At 39.1% G+C, this 18753-nt stretch overlaps 1 protein-coding gene across 1 annotated transcript in view; it reads right to left on the reverse strand.

The window, feature by feature from the left end:
- Positions 1 to 18753, reverse strand: part of LOC106073964 (MAGUK p55 subfamily member 7-like) — a 152470-nt gene that overhangs the window by 25425 nt on the left and 108292 nt on the right. Inside the window, exons 18-19 of the mRNA XM_056013529.1 lie at positions 8462 to 8570; positions 976 to 1113 (exon numbers count right to left, since the gene is read on the reverse strand). Coding sequence (XP_055869504.1) covers positions 976 to 1113; positions 8462 to 8570 — 247 coding nt within the window. The remainder of the gene's footprint in view (positions 1 to 975; positions 1114 to 8461; positions 8571 to 18753) is intronic.

An 18753-nucleotide genomic window follows, 5' to 3' on the forward strand; every position in this document is an offset into this window, starting at 1 on the left:
TAACTGCTCACAGGTTGTGACGTTGCATGCCAGTGTTGAGGCCTTCTACAAAACTAAAATAGTTACACACCCTCCCATCCCAGAAAGTAAATAGAATGTACGGTGTGTCCAACTGATTTTAACAACCTGGCCAGATAGGCGTACACGTGTAGGCCTATATAGTTTACTGAGTGTTCAGTCCATAATGACAAGACCACCCTGTTTTTTTTCCCTTGCGCGGTTAACAGTTATGCAATAGTGTTAGATGTATTTTTAGTGGTCAGACAAAAAAAATAGCACATCGGCATGGTTAGTCAAGCATGTATTTTACACTATGAAATAATTATACGGTCAAATGTTCTTAAAACTCCAACAGTTTCGTTTCTATTTCATTGGTTACTAGATCTAACTTTTAAACTCTAATTGAATGTTATTTAATGAGATTTTAAACTTTACTGGTATAAGTAATTAAAATTTTCCGTTATATAATAAGATCGTTTTTGACTGCCCCAGACTTGCTGTTCTCAGTCTCGACAGGTCTGGGAAACCAATAATTCTCGACCTGTATGGCGACATTTATGCACTACGCAAAAACTGCAGGGTTTCTGTCCAGGGCTTTTGCAAGAGAGGATTTGAGCCTCTCAAGCGCTCACTCAAATGGAGTTTAATGATGATGATAAATCTCAGTAAAGACTCGTTTGGGATGCCACTGAGTCCACCCAAGTCTAATGGGTACCTGACTTTAGTCGGGGAAAGTAAAAGCAGATGGTCATTGTGCGGGCCTCATGACACCAAACTTCAATGGGTACCTGACTTTACAAGAGGAAAGTAAAAACAGTTGGGCGTTAATCGTGGCCATAGAAACAGATGACCTTTACATCATCTAACCTATAAATTGCAAGGCCTGAAAGGGGTACATAACAAATATAATTAATTAATTACTGCTTGATCATGTAGTGTATTTAAGATTTAAGTAGAAACAAACAATTCTTTTACTGTAAGTGGAGATGTTGTTTCAGAAGATGTTGCTCTAGCATGTTTCTCCAAACGTGTGCACTTCATTCTTTCCAAATTAGGGGCCTTTATAAAAATGATAAAAGGTCTGAGTTCTGCTGTTCGAATGAATTTCAGTGCCTGAAGAAAACAATAAGTAGATAATTTGTTTAAATTAAAATGTTTCAAAGTGGGATCTATTTCGCATTTGTATGTTGTATGACATTGAAGTTAATAATTCTTTTGATTTTATACTAATAGAATAAGTATGTTCAGCAGCTGAACTGATGCTGGATAAGTTGCTTTATTGTGTTTTTACACAGCACCTTTAAACAACATTACTAAATAAATTACTGCTTTAGATGAACCTACACATAAAACACATTCTTCAAAAATGTATTTCTTAAAACACATTTATTTATATACTTGAACGTGTTAAAATCTCAAAGCAAGGTTAGTCAGCAATTGTCATTTGCAAGGAGATAAGTAGTCAAACAGCTCAGTATTTTGTAAAACGCAACTATAGTCATCAGTTTATTCTTAAGTGCTTCAAGTACTCTTCTTTTTTTCAACAGATCTTTTATGTAAGACTATATTGTGCCCACAGATTTAGTGAAGGGGGTTGCTGAAGTGGTGCCGCCACAGGCTGAGTGGTTTCACACGCACAGCCGTGGTGTATCTAAAAGTCTTGAAGGCAAACACAACTTTCTGGAAAAAAAAATCTATTTCTAACAAAATTGATTTCTGGAAAATGTGTAATTAATAAACATTTGTTCACATAACTACTTATTACGTTTCTTAATCTGTCTTTTAAATGACCGTTATGTGATATTCAATTCAAAAAGAGACTTTCACTCACTTTATTTCTGGTGTAATCACTTTGATGGATACAATGCGTTGTGTTTATCGCAGATTATAGTTCAGTAATGGTGCTTTGAGCGGTATAAAAGGCTGGATGAATACCTCCCAGCTAGAAAAGGGCGAATCTTAAAAGAATGTGCTGAACAACTAGCTGAACCTTTCCAAGATATTTTCTCTACTTCATTACTAAACCATGAGATACCACCTGTGTTGAGGTCATCTATAATTGTACCTGTGCCAAAGGTTTCCAAACCGAATGAAATGAATGACTATAGAACTGTTTCACTTACTTCCATTGTGTCTAAATGTTTAGAAAAATTGGTTAAAATGTTTCTTCTGAATGATCTTTGTAATAAGTTAGACCCCTTTACAATTTGCTTACCAAAAGGGTAAAGGTGTAGACGATGCTATCCTAAATATTTTAAATTGTGTCTACAAACATCTCGACTTACCGAACACTTATGTAAGATTGTTCTTTATTGATTTCTCATCAGCTTTTAACACTATACAACTTCATTTACTCATTGAAAAGATGAAAGCGTTGAAGATTAGTCCATACATAATACTATGGGCTAATGAATTTTTGACTCAGAGATCTCAGAGGATTAGGGTAAATAATGTTATATCAAAAGAACGCATAGTTAACACAGGGGCGCCCCAGGGGGCTGTGACATCGCCATTGTGGTTCATTTTGTACACCAATGATTTTCAATCAGAAAGTCCATTTTGCTCCTTCACAAAATTCGCTGATGATGCGGCTCTTCTTGCAATGCTCTCAGAGAGCTCAGACGTAAATGAGTATTTCAGAGAAATAGAACACATTGAAAAATACTGTAAAGATAACTTTTTATTATTCAATGTAAAAAAACCCAAAGAAATGATAATCGATTTTCGTAGGGAAAAGAAGGAAAATGATATTGTTTCTGTAGCTGGAGAGACTATTGAAATAGTGAAAACCTTTAAATACCTTGGTACTATCCTAGAAAATAAACTAAATTTTACTGCAAATACTGATTATATCAGCAAAAAAAGGGCAGCAAAGATTACGATTACTAAGAAAACTGTCCTAGTTTAATGTCAGCGAAAAGGCCTTGGCTATGTTTTATCACGCTCACATCTGCAATATTTTAAATTTCAATATCACTGCCTGGTATGGCAATCTGAGCATTAAAAAGAAAAATAAACTTTATAGAATTCTAAATGCTGATGGTAAAATCATTGGCAAAAAACAAACCCCATTTGGGCAGTTGTTTGAGACAAACATCTATAAAAAAGCTAAGAAGATCCTCGATATAAAGAATCACCCTTTGTGTCAGGATTTTGTGATTTTACCATCACAAAAGAGATACAAGACACCGATAGCAAAGACAAACAGACACAAACACTCTTTTGTTCCCCTGGCAATCAAATCATTAAATAAGAACAATCTGATATAAACTTTGTAACATGTACATTATGAGTGAGTCTGGTGTGAATGTACACTTTGGTTTCTTAGTTATAATGTTTTTTGTTTGATGTAATGCACAAATTGTAAGACAAATTTCCGTACGGACAATAAAGATTGTTATCATTATTATTATTATTATTAAGTAAAACTGTTAAATCATCGTTTTAATGATATAATAAAATAGACACTAAAGAGACATGTCGCTTTATCTAGATCTACAATTATTTTTTTTGTAAGTTCTCTTTTCTTAGGTGTTGTTCTGAGGCCAGCTTTTCTCAAATTGTACTTAAAGTACTAACAAAGGAAGCGCGAAATTGGTTTATATATATATATATATATATATATATATATATATATATATATATATATATATATATATATATATATATATATATATATATATATATAAAGACAAACTACAGTTTATTTGCATTATAGTTAAAAATCCATATTTGACTATTAGACAAGTAAAAAGGATTATCGATTTTTAGCGCCCCCCGAAAGGGGAATAGACGCTATTAGTTTTGTGTCGTCTGTCTCTCCGTCCGTCGCGTAGATCTCAGAAACTAGAAAAGATATTGAAAATCAGATATTTTAGACCATTCAAAGTTCTGATGCAAAGGCTACTTTTTTTCTTCTATGAAAGCGAAAAATATAATTTTTAAAATCAACTATGCAAGCAGTTTTTTTAAATAAAAAAAAACATTTTTTACAACTATTCCCTATAAATAGTAACAAACACGTTTACTCAATCTGAGATTATTCTATTGTACAAATAACTTTTGGAACTATAACACAATTTACAGAAGTATCCTAGAATGAAATTAAATTTAGCGTACAATCTAATCGGTCTACTTAATTTCTCCTCCCACTTCCGAAATTTTTATTGTTCATAGCTTTGAATTATAGCTCTGTAACAAAACAAAGTTACAAAAAGGCGAATTTAATAAAATTAATAACTTTTTAAATATTATTTTTCGAAGACATCTTCTTAACGGCGGCAGCCCTCAAAGCCTTATCTAAATAAATTAATCAATCTGTGCGGTATCTGTTATTTATAAGGAACTAATCGGTTATATTTGCAATGCCTACAGCGCTCTCCCCCAGACCCACCTGTCAAGAAAAAGGCCACCAACGTAACTTTTTTTGTCGAAGATTGAGAAGGTTGCTGCGTTTGTGCGTTAATACATAGGATTAGAGTTTACTGGGTTTGGAAAAATCATCCCCCCCTTTTTTTTTCAAACGTTCTGGATTCGCCATTGAGCTCTTGAGTCCAAATAAACAGCTACTAACTGATACAGTTTAGTTGAGCAGTATTGTAACATTTTTATGATGAAAGCTGCCAAAGGGTCACTAGCTCCGGAATTTCCTAATTCCTTAAGCCTTTGAATACACGTGTTTAGCTCGAAGGAAGCTATTAAAAGTTTTCCTTCTTGCCCAGGACCATTACCAGAATAATATGTGAATTCCAGAAATTATTTGTTGAAAGCTATGTAAGACGCATATCATTAGAAAATTTTATAGACACATTTGAGACGCAATAAAAAGCCCTTATTGAGTTTGAGTTTAAGTTTTGAGTTTAGGCACATCGGCACAATTAAGGCCATGTCGTGCCTGTAATCCTTTAAGGATCACTCTCCCTTTATATAACAAGGGCTAACTTCTATACAGTTAAATCATTAAAAACAAGGTCTATTCACAGTTAAAATGGTAAAGGTAGTAAAAATTTAATAATTTGATAAAAATATTAATGTAAATATTATATGTTCACCGTTCAAAAATCAGATCTTCGTAGACAACCCCACCTCCCGGACAAAGCCTAGTACCTTCCCAGGGTCGACATTGTCGAATAGTGTTTTCAAGGTGTGTGACAGGTGCAGAGGACGAAAACGGCTTTGTCTGCATGAGATTCTGAAAAATATGCAGGTTGCAACTCGGTTTGCGTGGTCATGTAAAACACTGCACTCTTCCTTAAACTTCTGAATCGAAGACATTGCCATTATTAAGTAAATTGGAGCTTATTTCTTCTTCAAACTTTGTTGTTAACAATTATTTAAAAAATTAATTAGCAATAATTATTTTCAGATAATACACTGTCGCAGGTCAGCTGTTTGTGAAAGCACCTGTTTGAAATACACAGTTATAGATTTTTAGCAGGGTTGCCAATGAGGGATCGGGAAGATGCTTGAGGAAATGGTAATGGATTTCATCTTCTCCTGGCGCTGTGTCATGTGATTTTTCCAGCGAGTCCCTCAGTTCTTCAAGCGAGAACGGTTTGTTATAGTCTTCATTGTTCTCTGATCTGAAGTCAATGGGGTGTCTTTCCTCACTGATTTTGACTTTTTGGAGTTCTGGCGTGTAGTGTATAGTAGATGATTTATCTGTTATTGAGGACGCAAGGCAGTCAGCAGTCTCTGGGGGACGTAACAGTTCGTCCTTGATTTTTCTAATGCCCTATTGCATTTGATTATTTCCCTTTGATCCGCATTACAGCCTTCCAAACCGCTCTAGCAGAAGTTTTGGCATCCAGACTGCTAACAAAATTCCTCCAGGAATTCCTTTTGGCTGACCGTATGGTTTGTCTAACCTTTGCTATATCTATCCTGAATAGCTTTAGATTTTCCTGGGAAGGATTCTTTATAAATGCAGCCAGACGTTTTTTCCTATGGCAAGCTGCATCAAACCATGGTTTGCTATGCCGTTTTGGGTTTGCGGAGGTAGGGGGACAACTTTCCGGGCAATATCAAGTAGCTTGCTAGCAAAGATATAAGCTGGGTTCTGATCATTAAGGATATTTTCTGCGATATCCTCGGAGCATCTTTTTTTGGAATTGTTCCCAATCAGCCTTATTCAACTTCCATCGCCGAGGTCGTTCCAATGAGGGGGATATAGTTAGCAATGATGATTGGGAAGTGATCACTTCCCCCTAGATCATTGCTTACTGACCCTTTAAAGTCGTCCAGAAGTCCAGGGACACATACGGTGAGGTCAATGCACGTAAGAGATCCAGTTCCTGGATGCAAGTAGGTCGGTGATGCATCATTAAGTATGCATAAATCATGTATCCTCCAGCATACGACCTCTTGTGTCAGTGTTGTTGGATCCCCACATAGTGTTATGGGCATTGAAATTCCCAAGGATAATGTAGGGCCGAGGGAGTTGTTTTATGAGATTCTCCATGTCTGTTGGGTTCAACCGAGCACCTGGTGGTAGATACAGACTGCAGCAAGTGATAACCTTGTGTAGGGTTATCCTAGCTGCTACGGCCTGTAGTGTGGTCTAAAGCTCTACCCTCTCATGGGGGATGCTGTCCTTCACAAGGATACAGACTCCACCACGATGCTCTCTCCGTATCCTCAACATTCCAGCTGTAAGTGCTGTAGCTTCGGAAGCTGATATTATCTTTCAGAAATGTTTCCTGTAAGCAAATAGCTACAGGAGTCTCAGAGTCCATCAGTAGCTGCATTTCTTCAGAACTGGCCTTGACGTTTCTACAGTTCCACTGCACAATTCTGGCTTTTTCTAGATGACCTACTTGGAGCTATTTGGCCTTGGGAGGCCCCCGGAGGGGTTTCCCTTTATTCCAGTGACCTTATTATTTTTACTTAGGTTTGGGTGGAAAGGAGGACACCCATCTTTTGGGAGAAGTCCTTCTCTCTGGAGAGGGGATATCCCTCCGGTTAGAGCGGAGGCTATTTCCTCCTCCCTCACTTTGGGTATCTTTATTTTCATTTCTCCCCTTAGGGAGTTGGTCAACCTCTAGCTCAGTAGAAGTTGGGGTATGTGGCTGGGTTCTCTGAGGAGAACCTGAGTCAGACATAATGTCTCCGGGTTCTCCCAGAGAGTTGGTTTTGACATGCTGCTCAGTCTCCATGCTCTCATCAGCGAGCACAGAGAACCTGTTCTTTAGCATGACAACAGGGCTTTCTTTTCTCTTCGGAGCTGTATTTTGTGGCGTTGTTTTCTTTTTCGTTGAAGGAGGAGGAGGGGGGGGTCAATGTGTCCGTCTATGTGGCTATGGATTTCCCTATCTTTACCACAGCCTAGGTAGGGCCAATACAGCCGACTTGGCCTGGCTGAAGGTACATCCATTTCTTGCCTTGTACTCCTGCACGACAGCATCCTGTTTTCACACAGGGCAGTCCTTCTCAGTAGTAGCTTAAATACACTCTTGGGATCTCCCACTACTGACATAAGTTCCCCTCTTCTGTACACCTCTGACCACCAGAAATGATGGCCAGGTAGTACATCTTCTTGTGGCCTCCTCCTTTTTTGCATCTATTCGACGTCTCTTACACAAACATAAAACTGGGGCAAGTATTTTTAGATATATTTGTGTCCATAGACAATCTTATTAGTTCGGCACCTGTGCTTCCCACCCGCGATCGAGTCCTACAAGGGGACGAGCCATTCGGATGTCCTGAATGAGCCCGCCAAGGCTACACAACCGTCTTTACTTTTCTGGTACCCATTAGAGATGGGTGGACTAAAAGGCGCCCGAAGATCCCGAAATTAAAAATCCCAGTCTTCACCAGGATTCGAACCCCGGTCCCCGGTTCGGAAGCCAAGCGCTTTACCGCTCAACCGTGCCTGCTAATGAAGAAGTATGTGACCTTTTTAAAAAACACTTACCTCCCCTGAAGTTTTCCATTTAAAAGTGGTGTATTTTTTTTGAAAAATCTGCTTGCATATATACTTTTGAAAATTAAATGGTTCACTTTCAGAAAAGAAAAAAAGTAGCAGTTGCATCAGAACTTTGAACGATCTAAAATATCTAAAATATCATGATGTCCAATTTTAATTTTCTCTTCCAGTTACTGAGATCTAAACGGAACGGACTGACAGATAAACCACACAAAACTAATATCGTCTATTCCCTTTCGGGAACCGCTAAAAATAAAAAAAAATATTTCGAAAGGTTTGGCTGTGTCCTGCATATAAGCATCATCACATCAAATGCAGACAAATCTTCATCTGACATTCATGATTCCAGTGATAGCTTTTCTTTGGGTCTGAAATTTTAAAAAATTGTTTTGGTAAGAGGTATCTAGTTGCTTCTTTTGGACTCCTCTGTTTTTAACAATTACTGATGCTCTACCTAGAGCAGCTGTCAATAAATAGTGCTTCAACACTATCTACATTGATTCCACCATATCTTAATATATTTTAAACAATCATTACCTGAGTATGAGGAGCTAAAAGGCAAACTTTTCCTCGTTGTATTACAGCCTTGATGGATTCTAGACTAGTCCCATACAGGTTGCCCTTGTACTCACCATATTCAACAAATCTGAGTGAAAGTCATAGTCATAATTATTAGTACAATAAGTCAGGAGCCAATGAAACAAATTACATAAATCTGCATTAGACTGCCAAAAGTTACTATATATACAGGATACAACTCAACAAATACTTGTAGCACATGTGAAATTACAATATATAGCTACGGTAGATACCAGACACCTGCACACCTAAAGGAGGACAGAGCCTTACACGGGAGGAAAAAAACCTTTAAGTTGAAATATTTCAATTAATCATAAAATAATTGCCTGCTACCCTAGTCAGCCTACCGCACCAGGCAGGAACCCTACGCCAGCGGTCGAAAGAAAAGGACAAGGATAGTTCCCCTATCTTAGGTACATGGAATGTGCGCACTCGATTTGACAATGACAAATCTGAAAGACCGCAAAGACGGACTGCACTGGTAGCAGGGGAACTTCACCGAAAAAGAAATAGACATGTAGCACTAATGAGACTTGGCTTGCAAACGAAGGCCAAGTCTCAGCGAAAGAGGATCTAGATATACTTTCTACTGGATCATGTGAAGTACCACGTGAAACTGGGATCAATTTTGACATAAAAATTTATAAGTAACTAAACTAGTCGGGCCTTAAATAAGAAATCAGTGACAGGGTCGTGACCTTGAAATTGCCATTAAAAAAAACGAAAAGAAACACATTTTCATTGTTAGCAGTTACGCACCCACTATGACCAACCAGGATGAAGTCATAGCAAAATTCTATGAAGAATTAAAATCCACTATAGGTGATATAGAAAAATTAGATAAGTTACTCATTCTCGGAGATTTCTACGCAAGAGTCGGCTCTGACCAATCATGCCTGGGAAAGAGTCTTAGACATATACGGGTGCAACAGCAACGGATTGAAATAGACCTGTGCTGAACTCTAAACGAGAAAGCGAACTTCCTGGATGCATCCTAATTCAAGACATTGGCACCTAACAGATTATGCCATTACCAGACAAATTGACCCCCATTCAACAGCTCGAAAGTGGAAAAGCTTCAGGAGCTTACTACATTCATGCCGAGGTCTACAAAAAAGGTGGACAAGCCTTGATAGAAATACTTCATGAGCTGTTCTTACTTAAATGGGAACAATACTACATACTTTAAAGATGCCACCATAGTCCAAGTGCAAAGGAAACAACCAAACCTGCGACTACCACAGAGGAATATCTCTTTATTGCTGGGAAAATTCTCGTGTGTATCCAAATAAAACGGCGCATGCATCATCTAGAATATGGTTTACTACCAGAAAGCCAATGGGGCTACGGAAAGAAGTGTGGAATCATTGACATGATCTTTGCGGCAAAGCAGCTCCAGGAAAAATGCTAAGAACAAAATGTTGACCTCTTCTCAATATATGTTGACCTAACAAAAGCATTCAAAACTATTATCGGAGAAGAACTCTGGGAGATCATGTCAAAGTACGGATTTCCACCAAAAATTCAAACCCATGGTTAGATTATTCATGATGGCATGAAGGCTAGTGTTCAGAAGAGTGAAAAACTATCAGAGCCTTTTTTTTTTCAACTATCAAACGGGGTAAAAAAAAAGGTTGTGTCCTTGCACCTACACTGTTCAGTATCATGTTCTCCGCTATATGCTGACAGATGAATTCACAGAGATAATAGCGGAATATATATAATGCATAGATTTAATGGTGGCCTTTTCAAACCGAGGCGGCTCAAAGCAAGATTAATACAAAAACAGCAGAAATCAGGAACCTGCAGACTGTGCCTGCTCCAAAAATGATCTGCAGAGCATTGTCAGTGACTTTTTAAGAGCATGTCCAGACTTCGACTTCCCTATAAACAAAAAAACAGACTGAAGACTGCTCCAGGTAAAGCCTACTCGGATCCAAACATTAAGATAAATATATAGGAAATAAATGCAGTGGACAGATTCTCCTACTTTGGTAGCAGGTCGCATATACCGAAGAGCGGGCCTGCAAAGCATCCACACAATCCTGATGCAGTCCCAGCTGCGATGGGAAGGTCATATCTTCTGAATGGAATATTTCCGCATCCTTAAACGACTCCTTTAAGGCCAAGGGAAGAAATGCGATCACAAGGTGGACAAAGAAAATGCTTCAGGGACACACTATAAGCGTCTATGAAAGTCTTCAGCATTGACACTGCCACATGATAGAGCATCATGGCGTCAAGCTGTGAAAACAGACGCACAAATTAAAGAGGACAAGACAACAGCGCTAGTAGAAGAAAAGCGTCAGAGAAAATAAGCAAGGCAAATGACACTAGCTCCAGCAGGGTATAACCTGCCGAACATTACGGGCTAACATAAGTCTCACTAGCCACACGAGGAGGCATAAAACCCCACTGCGAAGTTCTCAGCCCCCTCGTCATCATCGATCGAAACACGATGGACGAACATGGATGTAAAAAAACTCAATTCAGTAAACATTGATACTCACCATTGGTAAAGACTTAGCCCTAGACCGCAATACATGGAGAGAGACAGTGACCAAGAAAGCTATGGACAGCGAAAAAACATGGGTCTCACCTCTAAAAGAAATGTGTATTTTAAGATTTCCTTTTCGCCATCTACGCCCGTCCTTCAAATTTGTATCCCACGGCCTTAGTAAGTGACCACCAGATGTCTGGTTCTAAAGCCGCATGCCACCAGGTGCTCTATTCTATGTCAGTTAAAGCAAGTTGGCGCCTAAGCTGGTCTTTAAAGAGTTTCCTTGGAGCACCTCTGTTACGTCGACTACCTTTCACCTCACTAAAAAAGACTGCTATTGGCATACGTTCGTCCCCCATACGGGATACGTGCCCTGCCCAGCGTAACTATCGCATCATGAGAGAACCACTGCTTGGTAGATATTAATTTTTGATATTGATTTATTCGCCAAACTCTCGCCTGGAGGCGTCGAAAAGCACTACTGGCCCTGGCCAGATGTTTAAACAGAAAGAGGTGGCAGCGTATGCAAATTCCATGACCTCAAATCTTGAGATCACATTCATTATGAGCTAGCAGGGAGCAATCATCGGCATATAGAAACTGTGTTATGACCATCTCTTTTGTTTTTGTATTAGACAGTAGACGCCGAAGATTAAATACATTGCCGTCTGAACGAAACCGGACGTAGATGCCATCGTGCAATCGCTGACTCATTTGACCCATTCTCAAGCAGTTTCAAGCAGTGGGACAAGAGGTCGCAATGGTGACCTGTCTGATCACTTCTCAATAGAAAATGGCGTGAAGTGATTGCTGGATGTTTCTGATTTCACCCAGCTCTAATCTGTTATTAAAGAGTGCTCGGTGACCAAACATTTTCATGGAAAATTAATATTTACCTGAACAGATTTTGGAAACATTTTTGTAATGAAGAAGTTGATTGATAAGGAAACCATTTCCCATCCGAAAAATATATGTTCTGTTTATTTCTAAAGGTCATTGTACATGTCGACTGCCACTACAGTCTAGAAAAAGTTTTGCTCACGTGGACTCGTTTTTCATTGCAGCTTAAGCGTAAAACGATTGGCCTTTTATTGGCTTGGAACAAAGTCTTTAATATTACATTTAAACAAAAATTTTGTAATGCTCCGTATTCATTATGACGTTTTTGCGAAGCTTGTTAGGTCGTCTCGAAGTGGGCGACTGCTGTCAATCAAAACAAGAACAGAGCGATACAAAAACTCGTTCGTACCTCACTCGGTCAGACTATATCACCGCCACTCGTTGATCAGGGAACATGAAAAGCACCTGTGTGTAGTCGCTGAATGAACTTTTTATGTTGTGTCTGTTGTATTTGTGTGTATTTTTCTGTTGTGTTGTCTTATATGAGAAAAGAGTCCTAGTAATCACAACAAATTTCCGTAAGGATCAATAAAGCAGTCTTAGTCCTAAAAAGCCGCACTTTTCCCTGATCGGCTTGAAAACTTTGCCTTAGTGTTCTTAAGAAGATTTCATCTAATCCATTTTTCGAACATAAAAATCGGAGAAGTGAAGTTTAAATATAAATGTAAAATGTATTTTAAAGTTTTGATTATATTGTAATAATTTAGTACCGTTATCAAAATAAATTGTTACACTGCATACTTTTGGATACATCTGGACTAAATTTAAGCTGTCTATTAAAGTACGGTATTAAAGTGCAAAGGTATCACCTAGGTGCGTATCTAAAAAATGGCTCTTACGATTTTCCTAGAAAATTTAACAGTTGATTATATCGATGAGAAAATAATTACTAGCTCGTTGGCAACACGGTATAACTCTAGTTTGACCGTTATAATTTTTCAAAGTAAAAAAAAAAGAAAATTTTTATTTGGCTATTGCAAAAAACATGGCGTAGTCAGCCTTAATATACTGATAACTTAGATGTTTATTAAATAAAATAATTTGCTTATACTTTTACTTTAATCTAATACTAGTAGACCCACGGCGTAGCATACGCCGCTATTTAGTGACGGGTGAACACTTCCTGAAAGACACAGTTGTCCATAGGGGTGGGTTTGGGTAAACGACTGTGATTGAATAAAAAGAAGGAACTCTGGAGAGAGCAACATACAATTGTCCAAGACTGAAAACAGGTTTTGGAAGATACAGGCATATCTTTTTGAACGTTTGGCCTTGTGCTTTATTAATTGTCATGGCAAAGATCTACCAGGGAATTGTCGGCGCGTAAAGGTAAAAGGCAAATTTGAATCTGATGGAGTCAGGGATATCCAGGTTATAAGAACAGTTTGTGAGGTAGCAACTGTGATAGTTTTACACTCCAGTACGTTGCGGTGAATGCAACCGCTAAATAGCAGGGATATGGAGAGACGTTGACCCGGATAGTAAACTTAAGGAGGGTCATGCGGACGTTCTCGGAAGTGAATAGTGATAGTAGCGAGAAGTATTTGAGACATCGACACAATTTCAGCCTTGCAATCATAAACGCCGGAAGTATTTATGTAGGCAGCGTATTGTCGAGCAGAGTGTTTGAGTTGAGTTTTTGGTACATCGGCCCAATTTAGGCCATGTCGTATCCGTAATCCCTCAAGGGTTACTCTCCCTTCATACAAAAAGAGCTAAATTTTATATAGTTAAGTCATTAAAAACAAGGTCTATTCACAGTTAAAATAGGAAAGGTAGTAAAAATTTAATAATAATTTAATAAAAATATTTTGTAAATATTATATGTTCACACAAATCAAACCTTCGCAGACAACTCCAACTCCCGGACAAAGCCCAGTACCTTCCCAGGGTCGACACTATCGAACAGTGTTTTTAAGTTGTGCGCTCTAAAAAATGTCCCCCTAATATCCTGGTATCTGGGGCAATCAATGAGGATATGTTCCACGGTGAGACGAGAGTCAGAGTACTCACAAAGTGGGGTCTCCTCTCTCTTCAGCACAAAGAAGTGATGTAGGTGTGGCCATGTCAGACCCTTAGATGTGAACCGCCACCAGATATCCGCCACAATCTAAGTTTGTTGTGAGTCTCAGCTTCCCACCGATCCTTCCACTCTCGATAGGTGGCAGAGGCAATACTCTGTCTCAGGTCCGAGCAGGGAATTTTGGTTCCTGACACCGCATGATTTAAGGCTTTCTTTGCTTGTCTGTCTGCCGTTTCGTTTCCCTCTATGCCCACATGGGAGGGGATTCAGATGAAGGTGACATCCCTATGGTCAGCTGTTATTTGGTTCAAAAGCTTTAGACTCTTATGTACCAATGGAATGTCAATCTTCATCCGTCCAAAAGATTGCAATGCAGATTTGGAGTCGGAGCATATGATACATTTTCTCCTGTCTGATGCTTTGGCGGCCATTAGTGCAAGCGATATTGCATGTAATTCGGCCGTAAAGATGGAGCATCCATCGGGGAGTCTACGGGAGATTGTTTTGATCAGAAAGGAGCAGGCACACGCGCCTTTCCATCCATTTTGGATCCGTTAGTGTAAATGGTGCAACAATCTCCGTAGCTCTACTGCAGTTCCCTAAAGTGGACTTGTAGTATGCTTGGGTCTGTATTTTCTTTTCTGAAATTAAGGAGGGATACATTTAATTTGGATTTATTCATCAACTAAGTAGGGGTCTGTGCGATTTCTATTTTAGAAATTTGTTCAATGGGTGGCGTTAAAAGTTGGATGGATTCTCTCATTCGAAGGCCCAACGGCTGTATGAAGTTAGGATTTCGATTGTATAGTTCTGCATCTGTAGGGTTAAATATGGAGTCGAAAGCAGGGTTCGTGGGGTTGGATTTTAGCTTTGACTATATACTACATTTCGAGCTTTTTCATTCTTGTGTCCATGGGGAATTCTCCAGCCTCCACGTGGAGACTTGGGATTGGTGATGTACGAAACGCGCCGAGACAGACGCAGGGCAGCATTTTGTATGGGCTTCAGTATTTTTAGGTAAGATTTCCTAGCTGCTCCATATATTATGGATTTATAGTCTAACTTGGATCGGATTAGACTCCAATATAGCAGCAGCAAGGTATCTCTGTCAGCTCCCCAGTCCGTATTGCTGAGTACTCTGAGTATGTTCAATGACTTTTGGCTTTTCTTCTTAAGTTCCTTAATGTGGAGGAGAAAATTTAATTTGGAATATAGGGTGACGCCTAAAAATTTTGTAGTTTTTACAACAGAGACCTTCTTTTTGTGTAAAAATAGTTCAGGGTCTGGGTGTATTCCCCTTAAATTACAAAAATGCATCCTACCTGTTTTGGAGTCCGAAAATTTAAAACCATTATCGTTTGCCCAATTTTGAATTTTATTTAAACATAATTGTAATTTTCTTTCTAAAGTATTCATGTTTTTAGGCCTTTTCTATATCGAAAAATACAGCTACTAGATGTTCTCGTCTAAGAAATGCATTTATGATGAAAGCTTCCAGCATTACCAGGTGGTCAGTTGTTGTCCGCCCCTGTTGGAATCCGCGCTGGTAGCTGGAGATTATTTTATTTCTCTCGATTTACCAGACCAACCTATTGTTTATCATCCTTTCCATGGTTTTGCAGATGCTGCATGTTAGTGCTATTGGGCGATACTTAGCTGGGTCAGAACCATCTTTTCCCGGTTTAGGTATCGGTATAACTGTGGCTTTCCTTCAGCTGTTTGGGACCTGAGATATGTTTGGTATGTAAGGCCTCACAGAAACTCGTAGGTATCCTGCCTTCACATACTCTGGCGGTGTCCTAGTTCCGAATGTGAAGATATTAGAGGCGGTTTTGACCTCATCACCATTCGAGCAGGTCTCTAGAGTCTCTGCTGGTGTTCAAACTCTTGTGTGGCATGATTTCCACTTGGATATCAAAGAGTCTTCTGCATCGTAAAAGCCCATCAGAGTGTATCTTACTTTCAACTTCTGCAAGAAGTTCCAATGACTTGTGTAGCTTAGATACACTCTTGGGCTCTCCCACTATTGACTTAAGTCCCTTGTAGATGAGAAAAGGGCTCATCTTTGTCAGGCTTTTCCCCGCCTCTGTTCACCTGACCACCAAAAATGATGGCCAGGTAGTACAGCTTCTTGTGGCCTCCTCCTCTCTTGCCCAGACACAAATCTGGGGCAAGTAATTTTTTTAGTTTTTTTTTTGGTCCATGGGCATAAGTAGTAATTCGGCAGCTGTGCTCCCCAACCGCCATCGAGTCCAACAAGGGGATGGGCCTTTCGGATATCCTGAATGAGCCCGCCAGGGCTACACAGGTGCTATACTCAGTCAGCTGCTGCATCGGACATGTGTCCGATACAGCAGCTCCCTGATTGACCCTCCAGCCACTGCCTTCCAGCATAAGTCGAAGATCTATGCTTGTAGCTCAGCGTGACCAGCCAGTTGACCCAGAGCCTGGGCCTCAGGTCTAGAGGAACTTGGAGCCAAAGTATTGTATTGTGGTAGTTTATCCTCCTATCCAAATACCATGATCTCTTTATCCCCCATTACCCGTCGCAGTCCACGGCAAACGGACTGGTCTAGAACGTAGTGAGATTTAAAGATAAGGAGACAGTGATGATCAATGAAGGCAGACAGAGAAAGAGGAGGCAGACACAATGATAGAAAAGAAGTAGGGCACTTTTGAGCCCCAAAAGTGCTTAGGAAAGAGGAGCGCAGTTTAACGCCATGTCTCCGGACATACGACGAGCCCTATGTTCTAAAGTTCGAGCAACAGAGCAGGTGTTTCAAAATGGTGACAATGTTTTTTTACAATCGTAAATGCAAAGAGAGATGGTTAGGACCCGGAAAGGTGGTATTTCAAGATGGCAAAGTTGTTTTTGTGAGACATGGCGGTATGTTTGTCAGAGTGGCACCAAACAGACTTTATAAAGCGAGCGTGGATGAGGAAGAGAGTACAGAAGATAATGAGGAGAACACAAAAATTATTCATGGCGTCGTCAAGAGTGGTGTAAGCGAAATTTGATGGAGATCGTGAAATTATTAGGGATGAAAGTGACACAAGGACAGACATTCATTCTGTAACTTGTTTGAAGCCAAATGAACAAATAGAATACAGAATGGACGAATCAGAACAATGGACAAAAGCTACCATTCTCGGAAGAGCAGGCTGTCGCGTAGTATAGACAAGTGTCTTTTTCTTTCTCCTAACTCTGTTTTTTATTTCCTCTACTGGTAGTACGTGTACGGGGCGAGAGTGTCTTGTATTTTTTTTGTTTTGAATTGTTTTGCTACGTCACGAAGTCCGGTGACATCTATCGGTCATTCTTTGTCATGAGGCAGTTCACCGTCTGACTTTGGTTGTAACGGACGGTGTGTTGGCCCGTAAAACGTTATTTGTCTGTACCAGTTTCTCGGACTTATTATTCAGTTGGATTTTCGGGACCCCTGTTTAGGGTGAGTTATTCGTTTGTGATATCTATTATTGTATGTTGTATGAGGTTGTCACTATTTCTTTTTTTAGTGTAGAAGTTGAGAGTATTGTGTTTATTTCGTTTATAGGGTGCCAGTGTTGGAGTTGTGGGCGTCGCTTGCCGTCTCAGAAATATATATTACAGTTTTTCAGTGTCACTGTCAAATTGGCTATTATCTGAGGTCTAACTTTACTATTACCGAGGTTGGCAGTTTTGTGACGCCAGTCGGTCAGAGTCTGGTGGACCATAAAACCAGGGTGACAAGTTGATAGCAGTAGCAAAGGTGCTTAAATTAATTATTGAATAATATCTTTATATATACCTATTATATATATATATATATATAATATATATATTGTCTATTTATCATCCTCATTGTACATACACATATATGTTTCATACAATTAAATTCATTTATTTTTGTTGTTATTTAAACTATTCACCTAGTTGGTTACTGTATGTACTACTGTGTGTGAGTGATGTTCTTGTCAGTTTGAACCCCGGGACCTTAATAGTATACAGCCAGTTAACAACCCAAATAAATCCTAAACCTGACACAGGCAAAGTCACAGGAAAATATAAATATGGGTATAACATATAAAATAAGACCTAGAACGAATTGAGTGGAAATATTCAAGGGGAAGCAATAGCAACAATGTATGTTTAGCAATGGTTGAATCAAGCAAGGAGATAGATGAAGCCAAACAATTGGAGTTATTGAAATTAAAGCAGTTTGAAGAGGTTGAATATTGTGGGTAAAATGCTATTTTTACATGGTGGGTTATAACAATGAAAAATGGTTCACCGAAAGCACGTCTTGTAAGAGGATTTGAAGAGCAAGACTTAATATCAAAAGATAGTGCAACTGTAGCCAAAGGTTCCATAAAAATTCTGTTGGCAATTGTGGCTAGTAAACAGTGGCAGATTAAAACAACAGACATGAAATCTGCATTTTTACAAGGAAAGCCCCTGGATAGAGAGGTGTATATTATGCCTCCAAAAGAAAATAATACTCCAAGTAATGTTATTTGGAAACTGAAGTATGGGCTACATGGACTCAAGGATTGTGCAAGACAGTTTTATTTAAGTGTCAAAAAAGAGCTTATTGAACTTGGTTGCAAACAGTCAAGCCTTGATCCAGCACTGTTCACATTAATGACTGATGGAGTAGTATGTGGCATCATTTGTTGCCATGTCGAAGATTTTCTTCTTGCTGGCAATGACGTTTTTGAGAAGACTATGTGTGGATTGCGTCACTGATTTGTGGAAGGAAAGACAGAAGAGCGAAATTATAATTATATCCGATTCGACATCAGACAAGTTACAGATGGGATCATTCTGGACCATACAGCGTACATCGA

Source organism: Biomphalaria glabrata, chromosome 16, assembly GCF_947242115.1.
Source record: "Biomphalaria glabrata chromosome 16, xgBioGlab47.1, whole genome shotgun sequence".
NCBI classification, from domain to species: domain Eukaryota; kingdom Metazoa; phylum Mollusca; class Gastropoda; family Planorbidae; genus Biomphalaria; species Biomphalaria glabrata.